At 39.1% G+C, this 23,365-nt stretch overlaps 1 protein-coding gene across 1 annotated transcript in view; it reads left to right on the top strand.

Moving 5' to 3' along the window:
* ATP2C1 (ATPase secretory pathway Ca2+ transporting 1) overlaps positions 1-23,365 on the top strand; it is a 179,290-nt gene that overhangs the window by 143,299 nt on the left and 12,626 nt on the right. The window contains exons 12-19 of the mRNA XM_049871118.1: positions 1,855-1,979; positions 2,833-2,930; positions 4,881-4,976; positions 5,065-5,154; positions 6,478-6,582; positions 10,518-10,674; positions 13,594-13,764; positions 14,864-14,961. Coding sequence (XP_049727075.1) covers positions 1,855-1,979; positions 2,833-2,930; positions 4,881-4,976; positions 5,065-5,154; positions 6,478-6,582; positions 10,518-10,674; positions 13,594-13,764; positions 14,864-14,961 — 940 coding nt within the window. The remainder of the gene's footprint in view (positions 1-1,854; positions 1,980-2,832; positions 2,931-4,880; positions 4,977-5,064; positions 5,155-6,477; positions 6,583-10,517; positions 10,675-13,593; positions 13,765-14,863; positions 14,962-23,365) is intronic.

Raw genomic sequence — 23,365 nt, 5'->3', positions numbered from 1 at the left:
TATGAGATATACGATTTGCAGATATTTTCTCTCTGTGGGTTGTCTTTTTGTTCTTTGGATAATGTCCTTTGCACAAATGGTTTTAATTTTGATAAGGCCTGATTTGTCTGTTATTTTCTTTGGTAGGCTGTGCTTTTGGTGTCATACTTAAGAAACCATTGCCAAATCCAAGGTTATTAAGATTTGCCCCTAAGTTTTAGTTCTTCTAAGAGTTTTTTTTTTATGTAGTTTTAGCTCTTATATGTAGGTCTTTGATCTATTTTGAGTTAACTTTTATATATGGTGTGAGGTAACGGTCCAGCCTCATTCTTTTCATGTGGATATCTCTGTGTCCTAACACTGTTTGTTGAAAAGACGGTTCTTGCCCCATTGAGCTGCTTGGCATACTTGTCAAAAATCAGTTGGCCATAGATGTATCAGTTCATTTCTGGACGCTTATTCCTGTTCTGTGGGTCCATATGTCTTCTTTATGCCAGTACCACATTGTTTCTTTTAATTAAGCTCTTTTGTGTAGTTCTAAAAAATCATGTATTTTGCTGTAAATTTTGAAAAATATAGTAGGTATTCTTTGAGTAAACCCATTTCACATAGTTTAGGTATATATTAAAATGTCAAATTCCTTATAAGTAAGTGAACTTCCAATGTCGTGCACAGTTTTAGTTTCAGGAAACCCAACTCTAATGTAAGAGGTAAAAAATACACCTAGAACTGCCAAGTCCAGGTTCTAGCTGGCGTCCTTCATGGGTAGACCCAGTGTTTGAAACTGTATTGTAAAGGTTTTGTTTTCCTCCTTTTCCTATCTGTTTCTTTGTCATACTTTGGCCTCATTTTTCAGAGAGACTCTTGACATGTATAGTAGGCAAGATGGTTTTCTGCAACCTGTATTCACACCCTCTTCTCCTTATACCCCCAAAAGAAAGAGATCTTGATCACTCTAGTAGAAATGGACCATCACTCTAGTAGAAATGGGCTGGTGAGGACTCTTGATTGGGCTGATTGGATATCATTAGCTGTCTCTGAACCAGTCATTGGATAATGGGCTACCCTTGCCAGCCTGGTTAGCCTCAGGTCACACACTCAGCCCTCTAGCCTGGGGTGTGGAATCTCATGCATCAGAACCATGTGAAGTGCCTTCTCCAAAGGAAAGAGGGTACCCATTACCTGTAGATACTGTGTTGTGTGAAGACTGGATACACGTAGCCAAGATAAAAGATGATCAATTCTGGTAGCATAGTTAAGAGAAGCCAGGGTGTGAAAGGAGACTTCAGTTTAAATTCCAGCATGTTCTGGGACTTGTGATTAGTAAGATCTTCTCCGTGAGTTTTATTTTTTTCTTCTGTAGAATAGATTAGATTGGGTTCTAATTTATGGGGCTTTTGAATTCATTGAGGTAATGGTAGTAATAAATAATAGCAAACATTTACTAAACAGTTACTGTGTATATGGCACTGTTATTAAATGTGTTTCATGCTTAGCCATTTAGCCCTCACATTAACCCTATCAAGTAAATGTTACTGGTACCCATATTTTACAGATGAGGAAACTGAACTCACAGAGGTGGAGTAATAAGTAGCCTGGGGTCACACAGGTAAAAATTGGTGCAGCCTAGGGTATAAACCCAGGCAATCTGATTTTACATCTCATGTTCTTTAAACCACTGTGCTTAACCTGGCAGCCAGTGTAAGTGTCCAGTAAAAATTCATCTACTCTCCCTTCTTTTGAGAAGGCCTTTTTTGAAGTTCTGCTGTTAATGTTGAATTTTATTACTCTTTATTTTAAGTAACATACAGTTACAATTATTGCTGTGGCTACTGTGTCAGTTACATTTTAATGCTGTGTACATATTGGTTACAGTTTGGCTGTAGCAGCAATTCCTGAAGGGCTTCCCATTGTGGTCACAGTGACTCTGGCGCTTGGTGTCATGAGAATGGTGAAGAAAAGGGCCATTGTGAAAAAACTGCCTATTGTTGAAACTCTGGGTAAGGCTGTGTTAAAAACATCCTTATGTAAAAGTGTGTCAGTAGTGAATCATCTTTGGGTTTTAGAATATTTGTCTTAAAGGTTTGCACAGTGATTTTGACTTGTGGCCCCCCCAAAAAAAAAAGAGTAGAAATAATGTATATCACTCAGGGCGGGATTTCAGGAGACCTCTTTTTACAGCATGGGGTGTTCTAAAGCTTAAATTATCTTGAAAATCTACACAGAATGAAACCCAGAAGTAAAATTAATAATAGAGTTTTTTCTTTTGACATCTCAAGGAAGGAAATTGATAATTATGCATCCCAGAATATCATTCTTGAACTGAATTTGGTTACAAGAGCAGTAAATTTACAGTAATGGTATTACTGTAACATAGCTTTATATGTGGTATGCTATAAAACTTTCTTCCCTTGAATTTAGAATATCTAAAAATGTATTGAATTTAAGTTTTAGAGTGTATTTTAATATCGGGATGGTAAAATACCTTAAAAAGCCTTGACTAAATAAATTTTATGGGCCTAAACTTAGGGACCCTCCAAGCTTTTTAGAAAACTTTTTTTTTTAAACAAAAATTGTTACGTAAAGCCAAAATCAGTAGCTTTGCAGAAATCAACTAGATAAAGAAGAAGATCTGAACATTCATCATTATCTAATTTTTAATTCTAATTTCAGGAACTACCTTCTTAGGAAGCAAGCATAATGAAAGACGATATTATAAAATTATCAATGGGTTTGATCTCCACAAAATTCAGAGAAGTAGGACAGGTTTCCAGGGTCTTTGATTTGCTTTCATTGTGAGCTTGTATTTCTCCTCCTGATTCTTTTGGTGACAAGTAATGATTTATTCTTTAGGTTGCTGTAATGTGATTTGCTCAGATAAAACTGGAACTCTGACAAAGAACGAAATGACTGTTACTCACATATATACTTCAGATGGTCTACATGCTGAGGTACTCTATAGGTTTTTTTTTTTAAAAATAATATTACTTTGCTAAGAAACTCTGTGTTTAACATTTGTAATGATTCTAGGGTCTTACCTTCAAAAGGGCTGTAGATAAGCAGCAGAGCTATTTCTGTCCCATGTGATCCTACCAAGAGTTAGTCCCACTTGCCCTCTAGTTGTACAATCCAGAAACTTTGAATCCTCTTTGATGCCTTTCAGTTACCCATCCATCCTCCTATCCTTCCATCCATCACCAAATCTGGCAGTTTTTCCCTCCCATTACTCTCCTAGCCATCCATTTCTCTGTTTTATAGCCATCCTTAGTCTAAGTTACCATCATCACTCACCTGGCTTACTGGTAAAGCCTCTTGACTGGCTTTCTGACACCGGCTCTTGATGCCCTTACACTTTATGCAGTATAGGATCTTTAAGGGCCATATGTTGAGCATTTGTCACTCCTCAAATAAGGTGCTTTAGTGGCTTTCCATTGTAATCAGGATCCTGAGCTGTGGCCTCCCAAAGCCCTACGTGTTCTCTCCCTTATTTTCCTCTTCAGCATTACTTGCTCCCCTTTGCTTTCTGTGTACCAAATACACTAGCTCTGTAGTACTTTAAGAGTATTGAAATTTCTCTTTACTTTAGGGCCTTTGCTACTACTCTCACTGCTTAGATCAATCTAGCACTTCATCCTTTGCATCTCAGTTCCAGCCCCACTTCTTCAGAAAAGATTCTACTCACCATGCAGATCTGGCCCTATGTTATATGTCATCATAGCACACCATACCTCCTAGTCCTGTCCCAGGTGAAATTTTCTTTATTTCCCATTATACCGTAAGTTGTAAGAGACCAGGAACCACGTTGCCTAGCACAGAGCTTGCCTTATTGTAATGAGTACTTATTCAGTGAATGAACGGATTAGTTAATGTATTTTACAGATCATGTACTGACAGTCTTTTAAGTGCATATCACTGTATGTGCATTGGTCCATGCAGAAGCTAGGTCCCACCTGGTCTTGTCAGAATTTCTGACTGGAATGCTCATGAACACTACTTACAATGGGTACAGTATTTTAAAATGTAATTACAGCTAATGAACTAAGCAAAATAAATATTAAACGAATTGATAGAAGTTATACTTGGGTTTATTTAATCCCATTATATATATAGGTCTTAAAACGAGTCTGTTGACATTTAAGTAGTTGGATTTGGCCAAAGGTACCCTATCTTATGTTGGTGACAGTGTCCTTTCTGGATGACTCAAAGGGATCCTTGAAGTTACATGTACTTATATGGTCTGGAGATAGGATATTAATGCCTCTTTATAAGTCCATGTCCAATATGTACCATTTGTGAATTCTTTTCTCTCTAAATGGCCTTTTATCGATAAATTTTAACTTTTGTTTGGCTTGATTTGTGTAGCCACACAGAATTAGTCTTCGGCCTGCCTCTGTCTCTGAATTCACCGAGTTCTGATTATTAACGTTGTTGATATGGTGTGTTAGTTTCTAAGTGCTAGCTGGGTTCAGGGCAGGTCACTTAATACCTCTGGGTCGGAGTATCTTCAAAGGGAAGGATTCGGCTTCTGTCTAGGTTACAGGTTTATATGGAGTATTAGGTGTGGTAATGAATTTGAGTTCTTCAAAAACTGCAATATGCTGTCTAAATGTAAAGTTCTGTAAATTTAAGCTCATTTATTTGTGTGTAGAGATTTTCAGGTTTCTTATCCTTTTTATAGTATAAGTAGAAACAACCTAATATCTTCTTAAGTTCATCATTGTGGTGAAAATTAGAATGTATATTCATTTAACTATTAAATCTCTTCTAGACAAATTGAAATGCTTTTCTAGGTATACATTTTAACAATGTCATGCTGTATAAAATGAAGTTAACATAACTCATCATAGTTTTTGGTTTTCATAAGTATTGTCTCTTTATTGGTTCCACTTTATGCTCCTTAGGTTACCGGAGTAGGTTATAATCAGTTTGGAGAAGTGATCGTTGATGGTGATGTTGTTCATGGATTCTATAACCCAGCTGTTAGCAGAATTGTTGAGGTAAATATTTTATTCTCCAAGACAGTGGCTTTCTTCATATTGACTTAGGACACGGTGATGGTTCATAGAGTATGTGTATTTCTCTTAGGCCGGCTGTGTGTGCAATGATGCTGTAATTAGGAACAACACTCTAATGGGGAAGCCAACAGAAGGAGCTTTAATTGCTCTTGCAATGAAGGTATGTGCCTACAAAGTACCTGGTCTTTCTTCTTGGCCTAAGAGATAGTACCCTCAAAAGAGGGTCGTAAATCCTACATTTGATTTAATGAGAAATTTAAAACTCTAATTTCTCACTCTCATACATCAAAAACTGGTCTACTTTTAGGAGCAATAGGTTGCTTAAGATGAGATACAATGTAGAATTGTATTTAATTAAGTAAAATAAATTGGATATTTTTAGAATTCTCTCAACAGAAAGCTACATTTCTTTATCATTTGGACTCATTTTAACTAAAATAGCATCCTGTAGCTTTCTAAAGGTGTTCTGAAGATGAACCGGTAAAAATTTTCTTTGTATGTGATGCTTAACCAGGTATTAGGCTCTTTGAGAGGTGAAGAGTCTAACGACCTCCTTACTGGCCTCAGGGGCCTCACAGTTGAGGTGGAGCGTTAAGACTGACATTTCTTGGAACAAATAAAAGCAACCCAAGACAATAGACAGCTAAATTCTGAACGTTGAGCCACATTTAAGAACAGTACAGATTAGGGCTGGGAGCTGAGTTTTGAAGGATAGGAAGGGTTTAGATAGGCAGTAAACCGGGGAAGGAGCTAGACTAAAAGCATAAAGGAATAAACAAGCGTAGGATAGGTTACCGTTAATGAGTTGGGTAACGTAGAGGAAATGGAAGGATTTTGAGTAACCAGGAGGATTGTTAAACAGGAAGAAGAGCCTGAACATGATTCAGTAGACAACATAAAACAATGGATTGTAGGTTTTTGAGTAGTTTTAATGGTATTTTAGAATACTTGAAAGAAGATGCAAAAGAGCTTTGGGAGAGATAGCAGCTAGACGACAGGGTAGAAGGTGGTCGAGGATAAGGTACGAGGATGATAGCAATAGGTGAGACAGATTTAAGAGTTTCTAGGAAGTGAAGGGTTGAATTTAAAACTTTTATTATCGTTCATAAAAAATATATGCTTAGAATTGGCCAGGTACCTTTATTTATTTGTACATTGCCTTCTTCCAGAATTTTGAGGCAGTAGAGATACTAGTATAGTCAGTGTTGGAGGTCTGGTCTACATACAGCCCAGTGTGCTCTGTTTCTGTGGCCTGGACTGTATCTACACACCCAGCTTTAATGTTGAAAATGCATGTTGCTGCTCAGAGAAATCCATCGTATAGATGGAGCATTGCTGTTGTATTACCATTATTTGAAAAATAAGTATCTCCAACCAACCTAGCTATAAGTTGTGAGTCTCGTTCTTTGTTAAAGGGAAAAAAAAGTCCCATGTTTCCCATGTTGGTGATAATTAACTTTGTGTGTGTGTGTGCATCATATAGATGGGTCTTGATGGACTTCAGGAGGACTATATCAGAAAAGCTGAATACCCTTTTAACTCTGAGCAAAAATGGATGGCTGTTAAGTGTGTACACCGAACACAGCAGGTAACTTTCTCTTGAAAAAATGTTTATTAAATCCTGTTCAGCTTAGATGACTTATTTGAATCCACCTTTAAACAGTCATTGAGTATAACAGGTAATCTGTTGCTTTAAAGCATGTATAATTAACAGTACCCATATTCCTTGTTATTCTCACATTCTCTCTGATACTGCTTCCTTATAGAATCCATGCATAGATAAATTCAGTTATGTGGTGTGAGCAAATGTCCTTCACTAATGTGAGTGGGAGCCTGGTCTCAGTCACCTAGAACTTGTGACATCAGGTCCTCTCAGCATGTTTTTTGTTCTTGATGACAGTTCATTGTAGGTGTGTTCTCAACCAGTGTTCTTTCATTGAGGTACTGTCTTATCTACAGAAAAACAACGACAAAAAAAAAACCACGTTATTTTGTGGAAAAATGGTTCCCGAATATATAATTAATGCTAATTGACCTAGTTTACAGACTTGGAAAATGACGTGCACTGATACACCATTCTCCCACTTCGTTCCTGGGTGCTTTGGGAAGTTTTCGACAATGTTAGTGTAATAAGAGTTTTCATTTATCTTTAGTGTGTAATTCTATCACTCATGGTTGTTACTACCAGCTTGGTGCTTAAGGTTACTTTGCCCTTAAAAGATGTACATTTGCTATTCTTGCATTTCACCCAAGAGGAATTAATAATTGGTTATGACCAGACATTTTGAAACCAGTTACATCTCTGTAGGCAGGAATGTATGAGAGGATTCCTCTCATTCATAATAAACAGGAACTGTTTTACTGCCTTTAAAAGAAAGGTAAACTTGGCCAGCACCATTGAACTTGTGAATAGAAGTCTGTCACATAACTCTATTCCTGAGGGGGTAAAATTTCAGTCTAAGCTCTAAAGGAACTTTTACAAACTCCTGGTAAGGGAAATAATTGGTAACAAAAGTATAAAAATGAAATGTCTGTTATTTTAAACCTTGTAATATAAAGCTTACTGAAAGAAGAGAGTCTCAGGAAACAAAGGCAACGCCAGATGCCAAGGAAAATTTCCAAAGACAGTAAAAAATTACAAGAAAGTACTTTCAGAAGAAACTTGTCTCCTAAGTGAAGGAATCTATCAGAAAGTACAATAATAAAAAAAAAAAGAGATGGACAATATAAAATCAGGAAATAAATACGGGAGATCAAACATCGACCTAATAGTGGTTACAGGAAGAAAGAACAGAAAATGGGAAGCTATTATCAGATAACACCAGAAAAATTTCCAGAGCTGAAAGATTATAGCTTCTAGAATGAAACGGTCCATCAACTGCTTAGCGCTATGAGTATGTCAATGGTGGGGGTGGAGGAAAAAACACACCAAAGCTTGTAATCAGATGAGATTTATGAAAGAATTCCAAAAGCTTCTAGAGATTTGGGGATGAGGGGTGTGTGAGGGAGAGATTCCATACAAAGGTCCAGAGTTAAAGTACCTTCTTTAGTTTATTCAGCTGCAACACTGAAGCCTGGAAAATAATGGAGCAAAGACTTTAAATTGAGAGGGAATTTTATTTCCAGCTAAGCTTAAAAATGTGAGGCTAGAACGAAGACCTTTTCAGACATTCCAAGTCTCAAAATGTGTATTCCACATACACCTTCTTAGAAAGATACTGGTGGGTATATTCTCCCAAGATGAGTGAATAAACCAAGGAAAAGGGAGACATGGAATCCAGTAAGTCCAACCCCAGGAGAGGGGTTAAAGGAACCCCCAGAATAGAAGACCCAAACCAAATCCATTCTGACTCATAGTGACCCTATAGGACAGAGAAGAACTGCACCATAGGGTTTCCAAGGCTGTAAATCTTTACGGAAGCAGATTGCCACAATTTTCTCCAGCAGAGTGGCTGGTGGGTTCAAATCGCTGACCTTTTGGTTAGTAGCCAAGCACTTAACTGCTTAAGCAGTGCTAGATATCAGCCAGCCCAGGTTGGAAAAGGAAAGGAGATTGAGGCTCAAGGAGGGAGATTGCCAGTAAAAATATGCAAGTAATAGCTTACATGCTCATTTGATCAGGTGAAAAAGATCATTGAGAAGAGTTTTATAGTTACATCGAGGAGCTTGGGAAGAATCGGTGATAGGTATAAAGAAAACTAAACAAATAAAAAAGAGGCAGTTACTACCTTAGAAAAGACAAGTTGCCTATTTGATGTATCAGTTAAGACAGGCTATCGATCTTCTTAACCATGAGACCAGAAGGACTGGATGATGCCCAGCTACCATTACAGAACGTTTGAATCATAGATCCTGTAGAAGAATCCTGATCATAAGGGTGAAAATGCAGAATAGAACTTCAAATTCTTTTGGAATCTAGATTTTCTGGAGCAATGGAGGCTAGATGAACCCCTAAAACTATTGCCCTATATAATCTTTAAACCTTAAAAGTATCCCCAGATGTCTTCTTAAAACCAAACAGTAATTTAGCTTAAATTTTTTTTTTTTTTTTAGTGAAGAATGTCTGCCCTGAGCGTTATGTTCTTTTAAGAACTCTCTGTATTCCTATTGACAACAGCAACTTGAAAGAAAACTTAGGGGGCAGTGAGTTTATGTTAATGGTGGAGGGACAATCCAGAAAAGGAGAGGGAATGATTGTACAGCTTGAATGAAATCACCGTCATTGAGTTATACATGTAGAAATTGTTGAATTGGTGTACCGCTGTGTGTATTCTCAACAACAACAATAACAAAAGATAGGCTATGGAAACAATGCCATCCCCTTCTGTTCCCCCAGTCCCAAGTATCTGCTTTCTGTAGTTAGTTGGAGACCCAGAAGATGGAAGCTCCATCTCAGTGTTAGCACACATGTCATAGAAAGGGCCAGGCCATAACAAGTCATGCAGTGGTTGCTAGATTTCTGTTTGGAAGTGACGCAAGTACTTCTGCTCATACATTACTTCAAACAGGAGCAGGGAAATACATGCTTATCATGTGTCTGTAAGAACTGGGCTGCCTGTGAACCACTGTAGTTACTACGGAAACCCTGGTGGCGTACCGGTTAAGAGCTACAGCTGCTAACCAAAAGGTTGGCAGTTCAAATCCACCAGGCGCTTTTCGGAAACCCTATGGGGCAGTTCTACTCTGTCCTTTAGGGTCTCTATGATTTTTTTTTTTTTTGGTAGTTACTACCACATTTGGCTCAACAATGAGGAGTCAGTGTAAACAGAATACTGACAAATAAGTTTTGCTCTAACTATATTATGAAGACGGGGGCGTGGATAGCTAGTAAGGGGTAGGCCAGATTCACATCTAGCCACAATGGGCAATGTCTACAAGTGATAAATGCAGAAATAGCTGTGTAAATATATTTAAAAGCATGGATGTAACTGTCAAGAGAAACAGCTGTAAGAGTAAAAACTGGTTTGCTTCTGTGGAGCAGGACTGTGGGTGAGAAGGGTTGGACAGGAGACTGCAGTCTTTCATTATAACCTTTTGTATATTAATTTGCTATGATAAAAAATTCAAAGAAAATGTCTGGAAACATCCATAATTACAAGGTAGTCGTGAGAATTAAATGGGATCACACGCGTGTATATTGTAGCTAGTCTGGACCACAGTTTGTGGGCTAATGTTAGGTGTCTTTCCTTTTCCTGTTTTGTTTAATATCTAACTCTGGGATTAGTATAACACTGCCTTTGGAGTGTGTGTGTGTGTGTGTGTGTGTGATGGAGAGAGAGACGGGGAAAGGGGGGACAGGGTCCTGCACAGAACTGATTTTCTATAGAGGGTGTAAAAAGCTCCCATGTGAGCTTTTGGTCTTCAGACTTCAAGTGCCACTAAAATAAATAAATAAAAGCCTTAGACTCAAGTAGCTTCCCTGGTGATTGTGAGAAATGCATGAGACTTGTTTTTGGACCCCAGTGGCAGATACGTACAAGTTGAAATTTAACTTGAATTTGTTTGGTATGTTTTTCTCCTTAGGACAGACCAGAGATTTGTTTCATGAAGGGTGCTTATGAGCAGGTGATTAAGTACTGTACCACATACCACAGCAAAGGGCAGACCTTGACCCTCACCCAGCAGCAGAGAGACTTGTATCAACAAGAGAAGGCCCGAATGGGCTCAGCAGGACTCAGAGGTAATGCCATTTCAGCGTAGTGTCCTGGGGAGGGAAGAGTGCACCTTCTTGCCGTTCATTGCAAGTGGATTCATGGCTTCATATCTGAGCTGTCCAGCTTTATTCAGTCGGTGTAGAACTCTTGCCTTTTCTGAGTTGCTGTGTTCTAGCTGGTTAACTGGCCTCCAGTAGATGGAAAGTCAGAAATGTAGCAAATATGAAATCTCTGGTTCTTCAAGGCCTGCAGTGAACTCTGAGTAGCTGATGGAAATTTTATTTTCAACAAGTTTACCTTGTGTGATAAGGGAGATGGATAGAGATAAAGTAAGGCTACTCCTTTATTTCACCACTTTGTTTTTGATAATAGAACTAAAATATTTTCCTGAAAATTAAAGTCATAAGGCCTTAATTTGTCTTTTAAACTGAAGTGATTGCTAACTTGATCCTCATCTGCTATGTCTCCCTTGCCACTCATCAGGGAGCTAAAGATACGCCCAGAAACTGTTTATATAGGTGTTGCTCACTGAACGATGATGGGAGCAAGGATCTGCCATGCACACACATCAGGCCACCTGTCCTGGGGCACTAAGTGAGAGATTGGAGGAGCAGGGTTTGGGGCCACACCCAGTTTTTACCTTCCCTGGATGGTCATCTGGCTTGTGGGAATATATGTACTTATGTAATTTCTCAAGGAAAGTGGAGAGCTGGCTTCCTTATTCTTGTTGTTTTAATGAAATGAAAGTCAAGCACTGTAATTTCTGGGAGGAAGGAAATGAGTTATGTAAAAAATGCTATTCATATTCATGGTTCCCTTTTGCAAGGGCTTTCTGTGGGTTTAATGTAGCTAGATTTATTGGACTTCTGCCCTTATACTAAGCTAGGTTTAGAAAGATACTGGGATATACAGAGTTTGATACACTTCTGGCTTTATTTGAGGTCAGTGTTTTGTTGCTCTTAGTCCAAAGCAAGAGGATTTCAGAGATGGCATGGATGTAGAGACCATGTTGATGCTGTGTGCCGCTGAGTCAATTCTGACTCATAGCAACCCCACAGAACTGCCCCATAGGGTTTTCTAGGCTGTAATCTTTACCGGTCTTTTCTCCTGAGTAGCCACTGGTGAGTTTGAACTGCCGACTTTCAGTTAGCAGCTAAGTGCTTTAACCATTGTGAAACCAGGACTCTACAGAGGCCTTAAAGAGATCTGTAAAGGTTTGGCATGTGCTCCCTGTTTTCTTTAATTTTTAGAACAAAATTTTCATCCTTTTTTCTTTTAACTAATTCTTTTCATCTTAAGGGTTTTGAAGGTTTGTGTATGTGAGGCTTGGTGTTTAATATTGTAAAATAGACCAGGGTTGGTAGAGGAGAAAAATCTTTGTTTCACAACGTTTGGGGAAACGTTTGGTCATGTCTCTTTTGCTTTATGTCTTTTCGTCTCCTGTGCACCACTCCCCTCCTTCCTTCCCCTGAAGTTGCCATAGCAAAGAAAACAAATATTCTTAATTTAAGCTGATATGTACTTATTTTGCATCTTACAAAACTTAAGTTGCTTAAAAAAAAAATCTAATTTGAAATTAGAATATGATTTGTTTTTGTTTTAGTCAGGGGCATTCTACATGAGAGAAGTCTATCTATCCTTATCCCAAAGAGTAGCAGTAGATCTTCATTTGTGCAAAGAAGCAGACACATAAATGAGGGCCTTTAAAGAGAACTTAGGTCTCAAACCTGGTGTGCCTAGGCTCGTGCCACCCCTCAACTGGGAGTGCCCAGAGCGGAATTTTTCCTTCTCAGGACTTGGTGAAACACAAATTGATACTCAGTTTCCCCTCTAGGACCATTTTGCCTCTATCCAGGGTGAAAGCATTTGGGGCCCCCATCTATGTAAATTGCTAGATGTGATTCTTACATTGGAAAAATATAAGTTACTTGCTTATAACCTTGGTTTTTCCAAATATGTCTAATCCTCCATACTTTGTTTGAGCAAGAATAGATACTTCCTTTGGTTTCTTTGGGATTTTTCAGTTTCCCTATGAGGTCCTTATGTTGAATTTCTGTGCTTTTGCATGTTCTGTTTGGTAGTTGTTCAGTCCATTACTATCCCTCCAGGGAAGCACATCCCCTTCCTTCCATAAGAGTAGTTCTCAGAAGTTCTGGAATTGTAAGAATAAGCAAAATGGTGTTTGTGAAATGAATGGTACTTGGTGATATATCTTAAGTGCCCAAGGATGACAAGAAACTAACTGTAAATAATAATGTGGTGGTATTACTTATATATAGTTAGAGAACCGAACTTAAAAATAAGAAATGCCTGTTAATGTTAGGGAAAGAGTGAAAGAATCCAAACTATTGTGGGTATTAATGGTTTTACAACCACGTTACAGATTAACTTGACCTCTAAGAGTTTGTCATGTAGAAAATTGTTACAGGCTGTATATAATTAATATAACTTTCTTTTGAGGCTGTTGAATTTTTCTAGAGATCTATGAAGTGGAAAGAGGAAAGATACATGAGTAGAAGCCACTTTCAAAGATGTCTGTTTAAAATTGACCTTAAAGCTTGACAAACCCATAGTTTCTCCAAATAATTAATTGGGTTTTCTGAAGAGGCAGTGATTTCTGCCCACAGTAAATGTGCAGTTGCTGTGCAAAGACATTCTTCTTGCACTTCTCACTTGTCTTCTCTGCTTACCAGTTTTTTTTTTACCTAGTCCTAGTCCCTTAAAATTTTTATAGCTTAAACCAACCCATATCCAGAACCATTAAAGGGAAGATTCCTTTTAGCATGTTATAATTTTGATTTTTAAAGACTATATAATAACTACAAATGATGTTATAGTCTTAAGTGATCTATTCGAGAAGTAGTGTCTCCAGCTCCTGTTCTATAACTAAATTCTAATGTTTTTGAGACTCACATTTTCTTTTTTGGATTTTGTTATTTCTCAAGTTCTTGCCTTGGCTTCTGGTCCTGAACTGGGACAGCTGACGTTTCTTGGCCTGGTGGGAATCATTGATCCTCCTAGAACTGGCGTGAAAGAAGCTGTTACAACACTCATTGCCTCGGGAGTATCAATAAAAATGATTACCGGAGACTCGCAGGAGACCGCGGTTGCGATAGGTATGACTAGGCTGGTTCCTTTTGTTTTTGGTAGCTTTTCTGAAAACACGGCCATGTACATCTAGTTTTGTGACTATTAGACATTGTAAATGTGTTTATAAAATAATGAGGTTATACAATTAAATCAACTCATGATTTTACTCATACTCTTTAAAAGATGATGTGCAAAAATTGATTTAAAAGGTAATACTATTATTGAAAATATATAATTGAATCATGAAATCGTATCTATTTTATTCACAAAATGGTAGTTAATTATTTTTAACTTCATATTCCACTTTGCTAACATTAAAGCACTAGGTCATTGAATGTGAATGGAAACTAAGTTTTCCTTTCAACTTAATTTTGAAAGTATGAATTTCCAAAGCACCTTCACCAGATTTATAGGGAAATAGCCTGTGTATGTGTTTCTGTTGCCTCATCATGTATATGCCAGTGTTTCAGTGTCATTTTAACGTTGCCTTAAGAAATATGAGAAAAATAATGAGTAGGAAAGTTAATCTCCCAGAACCTGTGAACAGTAATTCACACTGATAAATTTAAACAGTTCGCTAAGCTCCATTAATTCTGGTTTTATTAATTTGAAGAGGGGCTGGAACAGGAGTTTTAAAGTTGATGTTTTCCAAGAAGAATAAATCACTAGAAATATAATAGTGTTGAGAAGATTATACCTAGAAAAAATTTTCAGTATTTATTTTCATTTATATAAAAACTACGTGATTGTCACAGAGCCACTGTCTTTTTGTTTGGTTTTGAATATTCTTCTTAAAATACACTCTGATCTTCATTAAAATTGAGCTGCTGAGCTAACTGGTCCAGCTTCAGTTCTTAGGTATGCCAGCTTAAAAAATAAAAATTTCCTTTTCTTAAGTTTAAACAAAAAACAAATAGTCAAACAAAAAACACAGGATTCTTACTAATTCAGGTGGGTTTGTCTTACTAATAGTTTGTCTTGTGATCCCTTGCTATAAAGACACGTCATACTTTAAAAAAAAAAAAAAGTGTGTAATTTAAAGCATACTAAATGCGAAGTATGTTGACTAGCCCATGGAGCAAAAACAATTTGGTTAATTACATCTTCTCTTGCTTTTTACTTTAGCCAGTCGTCTGGGATTATATTCCAAAACGTCCCAGTCTGTCTCAGGAGAAGAAATTGATGCAATGGATGTCCAGCAGCTTTCACAGATAGTACCGAAGGTAGGCCGGAAGCGTTTGAGACTGAAGGACCTTATTCTAGCTGTTACCATTTCTGCCAGTAGCCTAATGAAAAACTTTATTGGAGAATGTTTCGGACACGACCACCAAACCTCTTGGTGGAAGTCATGAAGTGAAGTCTTATCATTGAGATAAGGCTTGTCACTGAGAGTATAATACGAAGTGATCATTATGAATATCAGTGTAAAATGATTAACTTCAGCAGGAACTGAGTTTCCTCTGAGGAATGTACTATGGAAATTAACAGTGGTTGTGTTTATAGAGAGTGCAGAGGGACCATTACTTTACACTTCTTAACCTTTTGTTCTATTTTAGTGTTGGCATGAATATGTAATGCCTTTTTTTTCCTTTCAATCGCGGTATCATTTACATACAGTAAAATTTACCCTTTTTAGTGTACTGTTGTGAGTTTCGACAGATGTGTGCATTTGCGTAACCACCACCACAATCGAGATATAGAACAGTTCCACACTCCTGCAAAGTGCTCTTTAGACCCTTTAGTCAACTCCTACTTCTAGCCCCTGGCAACCACTAATCTGTTTCCTGTGCCTGTAATTTTGCCTTTTCCAGAATGGTCTAGAAATGGAGTCACACAGCATGAGGCCTCTGAATCTGCTTTTTTCACTTAGCATAATGCATTTGAAGTTTATCCATAGTGGCATGTGTATTAGTAGTTCTTTTTTTTACTGCTGAGTAACATTCCACTGTATGGATATACCTTACCTGTTCACCAGTTGAAGGGCATTTGGATTGTTTTCATTTTTTGGCGATTATTAATAAAGCTACTGTAAACATTTGTGTACAAGTTTTTGCATGAACGTAAGTTGTCATTTCTCTTAGGTGAATACCTAAGAGTAATTGCTGGCTCATATGGTAGGTGTATGTTTAACTTTGTAAGAAATTGCCGAGTTGTTTACAATCTGGCCTCATCATTTTGGGTTCCCATTAGCAATGGCTGACAGTTCTGATTACTCCACGTCCTCATCAGCACTTGGGATTGTCCAGTTACCCCCTTTCCCTAGACGAATAGGTGTCTAGGAGCATCTTAGTGTGCTTTTAATTTGCATTTCCCTGATGGCGAAGGATGTTGAACATGTTTTCATGTGCTTCTTTGCCATCCATGTATCATCTTGGGTGAAGTGTCTGTCCATATCTTTGACCTCTTTTTTAAAAAATGTGTTGTGTTCCTATTATTGAATTTTGGGAGTCCTTTATATATATTTTTTTTATATGTTATGAATACAAGTCCTTTATCAAAATTGGATTTGACAATATTTTTTCCCAATCTGTGACTCGTCTTTTTATTCTCTTAACAGTTGCCTTCAAATAGCAGAAGCTTTAATTTTCAAGTCCCAATTTATCATTTTTTTCTTTTATAGATCATGCTTTTGATGTTTTATCTACGAACTCTTTGTCTAACCCGAACTCTTTGTCTAACCCAAAAGCACAAAGATGATTTTCATCTAGAAGTTCTACATTTACATCTGTGGTCCATTTTGACTAAATTTGTATATATTGTGAGTAGTGCGTTGAGGTTCATTGTTTTTTTTTTTTTTTTTTTGCATGTGGATGTTTAGTTGTCCAGTACCATTTATTAAAAAGACTACCAGGAGGTCGGCAGTTCGAATCTACCAGCCGTTCCTTGGAAACCCTATGGGGCAATTGTCCTCTGTCTTATAGGGTTGCTGTGAGTCAGAATCGACTTGATGGCGTCGGGTTTGGTTTTCGTCCTTTATTTACTGAAATGCCTTTTTACCTTTGCGTGTAATGCTTTTCTAACAAATACATAGAAAACAAGGATATCTCTTGTCCCACAAGACAGCAGCTTCTTTAGAGCCAGGTCCCCCTGAGACAGGGTTGACTTACTTGATTATCTCTGGATGTTCTTGGGGCTTAACAAAGCCTAGTTGTGAGAACACAAGTCCCATAGGAAGGGCCCCATATGAGTTGGGCAGCATTCTACATCCAGCTTGTTGGTAGTTCACATTTCTTAACCTCACTGTTACTTGACCTATTTGTGCATACATATACATATATTCTTTAAAAGAAATGCTTATCTCCTGGCATGTATTTTATTAGCCGTTTTCTAGCCATTCATTCACAGTGTGCTACTGTAAGAACGGAGTGGGGGTAGTGTCTGACCTCCTCTAACTTCACAAGGGAGAAGGAAAATCAAGATCAATAGCCCAGGGCTGATTCCGATGCTGCAGAGGTCAGACATGCCTCCTGTCTCCGCCGTCTTAACCAATTCAGAAACTAGCTGTCCCTCCCACGGCATCTTCTGTTCCGCTGGGTTTGATAATTCATTGCAGCGGCCATGTACAACTCAGAGCCCATACTCAAGGATTATGGGGTTTATTGGGGAAGTAACAGGTTAGAGTTATTTAATTGAAGTAAGTAACAGGTTACCGTTATTTAAGTTAGGGAAGTAATAGGTTACAGTTCCGGCTTAGGGAGCACTCAGAATGCAGTTCTTCGATCAGGACAGCCTCTTCCCAGCTGTGCTCGCAGGCACGCCTCTCCCTGGCTCTTAGTCTCTGCCCAAAGGCACCCAGCTTTCTTAATCCATGGGACAGGAAGTCCACTGTGCCATCTCCTGCGGGTCTCTCCTTCCTTGGTGGTGGTAGGCTCTTTCCTGCCTCAGGGGTGGCTCATTTTAAGCCCAGCGGGGTGGCAAAACTGACCTGTCCCTTTGGTGGGCCACAGTTGCCACATTTGCACAGTCCCACCCAGTCGCTCGGGTGGTTACAAGACCGTGGCTAGAAAGGCCATGCAGAAGCCACTCATGGCACCGCAGCCACTTTGTATTTTGATTTACTTTACACTCACAAGCGTAAGCTATGTACTCTATAAAACACTGAATTTCCTTAAATTGTTCCTTCCACATGTTAAGGCTTATCTTTTTATAGTACTTTTTTCTGGTTAGAAAATGAATTAATTATTGTTGTTGTTAGGTGCCCATAGTGAAATGGGGAAGTATAGAAAAGAGCTCAGGTTCAAGCTGCCTATAACCCAAGCCAGACATTCAGAGTATAACCCATTATGTCTTTTTTGTGAAATGTGTTTAACAAAACCCAATTTGTACTATGGTCTTATAATTTGAACAATCATGTAACATAACTTGAGCATTATTGAAACTATTATTAGAAAACATGTTCTTAATGGCTGCACAATATTTTGTTTGGCTATTCCATGTGTATATGTGTGTAAGGAAATAACAAATACAGGGTTATATAACAATTTACCTGTTGTTGGAATTTCAGCTTTCATTTTTTTTTTTACTACTATAAATAACACTTTAAGAATAATAACACTACCAACCATTTACCATGTGCCAGGCAATGCATACATTATGTATATTATCTTACTTACTACTACTTAGAGCCACCTTATAAAAGATAGGTAAACCATTTTTAAAAACGAGGAAATCGTGGCTCAGAGAACTTTGAAGACTTGCCTGAAGCCTCAGAGCTGGTGAGTGGTGGCATTGGGACTGGAACCTAGGTCTGTGTGACTCCAAAATTCATGATCTGTTTTACTAATTTTTTGAACATCATTGTGCATGTGCCCATCTGATTATTACTGTAGAATAAATCCCTGCAGGTGAAATAGCTAGACAAGTGATTGGCCCATTTTTAAGGCTCTTGATACAAATTCAGTTTATAGTTCCAGAGGCTACGCCAGAATGCTCCTTAGAAGCGAGGGTGGCAAGACTTTGTCTCACATACTTTGGAAAAGTTATCAGGACGGACCAGTCCTAGAGAAGGACATTATGCTTGGTAAAGTAGAAGGTCAGTGAAAAAGAGGAACACCTTCAATGAGGTGGACTGTGTCAACACAGTGCCTGCAACCATGGGCTCAAACATAGTAATGATGGTGAAGATGGTGCAGGACTGGGCAGTGTTTCGTTCAGTTGTGCACAGGGTCTCTATGAGTTGGAACCGACTTGAGGGCACCTAACAACAAGAAGGACACGCTTCATACAGTAGTGTTGAATACCTGGAGCTCCAGCTTCATGCTCCTTATCCTCTAGTAAGCAATTAGATTTTGGATATAGTTAGTAGTAGAAATGCACCATTTTGTCCATCCAGGTTTCTCTTTCTCAAGCTCCGGTCACTCATGGGTGCTGTTTTCAGAGCATCTGGGGCAGTGTAGATGTTTGATTTGTTTAGGTTTGAGGGGAAGGTATTTCCACATTTGAAAAGGGCTCTTTTGTGTTTTATCCTGATAGTTTCTTCTTTATATTTATTTCTGAAAGAATAAATCCCACATTGAGTTCTCCTGAGGCACTGGGACAGAGTATATAATAGTAAGGATATGTGAAATCTGCAATTAATTAAATATTTTCCCATCAGACCTTCATTTAGCCTTTCCTCCAAATTTTTTCCCAGAGATGCTAACAAATAGTGAAACTGAGAGATTTAAAAATTTTCATCTTAGTTGCTTTCTTCATTTTACTCTTTGGCACTCAGATAAAAATGCTAATAATGAACTCTGAAGGTGGTTAGTTAAGGGAAGGAAGAGGCAAATTACATCACTGGCCTGCACAAATTACATCATCTGTTTCTGCAGGTGGCGTGTTCATTAATTACGGCAAATACCTGGATGCTGCTTGGAAGAGACTAAAGTAAAATAAACGCTAAACCTTGTCAGGAGCTCGTTGAATTGCTTAAAGTCATCCTTCTCTAAATGGAAGTTCCATAACTACCAGGGCTTCCTTCTCCTTTTAGCTGTTCCATGTCTTATGAATACTTAAATCTTTTGTCCAATTATTATTCATGAATTTTAGTCCTTTGAGATTAGCAAGACTCCTTTTTTTCACCCTGCTTTGTTCTCATTGCCCATACACACACTTTTTCTTGTTTTATACCTCTTACATAATCTTACAGCCAGCGTGCATACTTGGTCATCTATTTCTTTTGCTTCACGGCAGTTTCAACAGCGTTTCTTTTATTAGTGTTAAAAAAAAAAAAACAAAAAAAAAACTTTGCTGTAAATAACCAGCTTACTGACATTTTCCCACATGTGCTAAAAGCAAGCATACTAATTCTGTTTCCCATTAAAATGTTTTCCAGCTTTCTCTTGCCATAATTCAATCACATATTCCAAATTTCCTAACACTGCTATGGCCTTTTGATCTATAGCCCATTAAAAACTGGTATGCAAACTGATTATTTTGACCATGTCATCAGGAAAGACCAATTGCTAAAAAAGTAGATCATGGTTGGTAGAGGGTCAGTGAAATGGGGGAAACCCTCAACGAGATGGATTGACATAATAGCCGAAACAATGGACTCAAACATAGTAACGAGCATGCAGATGACACAGGGCCGGGCAGCGCTGGTTCTGTTCTCCTTACAAGGCCGCCCTGAGTTAGAGCCCACTCAGTGATGACTGACGACAGCACCGTGCAAACCGCCCTGAGTTAGAGCCCGCTCGGTGACGACCGACGACAGCACCGTGCAGACCGCCCTGAGTTAGAGCCCGCTCGGTGACGACCGACGACAGCACCGTGCAGACCGCCCTGAGTTAGAGCCCGCTCGGTGACGACCGACGACAGCACCGTGCAGACCGCCCTGAGTTAGAGCCCGCTCGGTGACGACCGACGACAGCACCGTGCAGACCGCCCTGAGTTAGAGCCCGCTCGGTGACGACCGACGACAGCACCGTGCAGACCGCCCTGAGTTAGAGCCCGCTCGGTGACGACCGACGACAGCACCGTGCAGACCGCCCTGAGTTAGAGCCCGCTCGGTGACGACCGACGACAGCACCGTGCAGACCGCCCTGAGTTAGAGCCCGCTCGGTGACGACCGACGACAGCACCGTGCAGACCGCCCTGAGTTAGAGCCCGCTCGGTGACGACCGACGACAGCACCGTGCAGACCGCCCTGAGTTAGAGCCCGCTCGGTGACGACCGACGACAGCACCGTGCAGACCGCCCTGAGTTAGAGCCCGCTCGGTGACGACCGACGACAGCACCGTGCAGACCGCCCTGAGTTAGAGCCCGCTCGGTGACGACCGACGACAGCACCGTGCAGACCGCCCTGAGTTAGAGCCCGCTCGGTGACGACCGACGACAGCACCGTGCAGACCGCCCTGAGTTAGAGCCCGCTCGGTGACGACCGACGACAGCACCGTGCAGACCGCCCTGAGTTAGAGCCCGCTCGGTGACGACCGACGACAGCACCGTGCAGACCGCCCTGAGTTAGAGCCTGCTCGGTGACGACCGACGACAGCACCGTGCAGACCGCCCTGAGTTAGAGCCCGCTCGGTGACGACTGACGACAGCACCGTGCAAACTGAATTTTGCTTAATTATTTGTAAAGTCCATCTGGGAGTTTTCAGGGGTTTCTGTTTATGATTTCTTCTGGTGTGTCCTACATTTACCCATTGATAAAGGTAGTCGTCCTCTTTCATTTATTGTTCTTTTGATTTTTAGAGTAGTACCTCTTTGTATTTTCACCAGATCTGTTATCTGAGCCCCTATAAAATGATTGCAGTTTGTATATGGTTTAATTTTTGGCCAATCATAAATTCTTACTTCAGTCACCTATCTTCCTGTCAGTGCAACTGTTACATTTTTATCTCTCTTGGTAGATTATTATTCTAATGCCAGAAACACTGTTTTTCATTCGCCCGTTGTTTAATATTTTCCTATTTCCTTCTTTTAATGACTTCTTTCCCTAGTGCTCTTTGTTTCTTAATGGCAATCAAAATGCAAGTGTTTGCCACAAATATGACACCGAAAAGAAGGCGGAGGAGAAGAGAACAATATCTTTGCAGGTTCCTTCTGAAAACATGTAGCCCTTTTCTCCTTCCTTTGCAGGTTTTTCCCTTTTTTCACTCATATTATTCCCAAATCTCTCTCCTTTTCTGAAGTAGTTCTCCTTTCCCGCCATCCTCCTCCTGTCTTTTTCTCTTCCACTCGCAAACCACAGTGATCGCATTGTGCACTTATCTTTAATCAGTAGTATTCCCTTTTTTTAGGTGGGGAAACATACAAAGGTCAGGAAGATTGTTAATCTTGAAAATTCAGTCACCTCCAGATTTAATCCTAGCTCTGTGATAGTGATATAGTTTAGCTTTTAGTCAGCACCTGACTTCTTTAAGCCATAACTTTTGTGCCTGTTTAATGTCAATATTTTCACTCAACTAAAAGGATTGAGCTGCTTATCTTGGCTCTTTTGTTTTATTGCTTTAAGAACAACTTTTACTCTGTGCAATGTCATGTACTACTTAGAAAACACCAAGTGCACCTTCAGCTTTGGATCGAGATCTGCTTAGCCTCAAAAGCAGCTGCTCTTATTTTTGAGTTGTCATCAAAAGCTTCGAAATGCTGAAATCTTGTATCAAGTAATAGGTGTGCTGGATGCATGCCAGGTAATTGACTACTACACAAAAGAAATATGCCTTTAGTCCGGCAGTTGGTGGCTTGTCATTCCTCCTGCCATTATCAGCAATAACCCATGGGAGCTATATAGAATGATCTGCAATGTTTCAAAATTTTTTTGTGCAGAACAAAGGCAAAATTCTACTTTGTACAACTTGAATATTTGTAATTAGCCTTTTATTTAAGTAGCCTGCAAAAATCTACAGTCTTTGCTATTCTTGTACTTCAGTGTTGTGTGCTTCACGATTAATTTGAGGTAACCTAGAATTTTCACTTTAGAAGGTAACCAATTTACTTTTAACATATATATAGTGTAGTCCTTCTAAAAGACACATAAAAGGATTTCTGAATGGATTTTTGAACTTTGTTTTAAAAAGAGCATAGCCTCCAAATATGGGTTATATGATTCATGGCACCTAGAGGGCCTACGGATAATCAGTAATGTGGTATTACAGTTCACCTGAGTCTTTGGTCTAAGAAAATACTCCTCTTTGGTTTTAGACATTTATTGAAATTGGGACAGAACCTGGGAACAGTCTGAATGATGGTACTAAGGTTCATTTAATCATTTATTCTTTCATCTTAGATGTACTTATAGAGCACTGGGCATAGAGGGCACAACTCTTTGCCTTCATGGAGCTTATGTATATATAGTATATATAGTATGATAGATAATTTTTTTTTTAGATAACTGCTAAAGAGCACTAAAAAAGCAGGGAGGAGGGAGTTGAAGGGTCAGAGAGGGAGATTAAACTTTTTAGATAACATGATTAGAGAAGGTACTCTTTGACAAGAGACCTGAAAGAACCAAGGAAGTAGGCCATGTGGTTATCTGAGGAAAGAACATTTCAGGAAGAGAGAACAAGAATAAAGGCCTTGAGCAGTGCCTGGCCTGCTTGAATGTAGAACAGCGAGGAGGCCAGTGTGGTTAGAGGGAAAAGATCAGTGTTGTGGGGGTGTACTTTGTGCAGAGCTTAGCAGGCCGTAAGAGACTTT

Source organism: Elephas maximus, chromosome 27 (genome assembly GCF_024166365.1).
Source record: "Elephas maximus indicus isolate mEleMax1 chromosome 27, mEleMax1 primary haplotype, whole genome shotgun sequence".
In the NCBI taxonomy this organism is placed as follows: domain Eukaryota; kingdom Metazoa; phylum Chordata; class Mammalia; order Proboscidea; family Elephantidae; genus Elephas; species Elephas maximus.
Note: the sequence above shows the minus strand (reverse complement) of the source record. Positions and strands in the feature narration are given on the sequence as shown.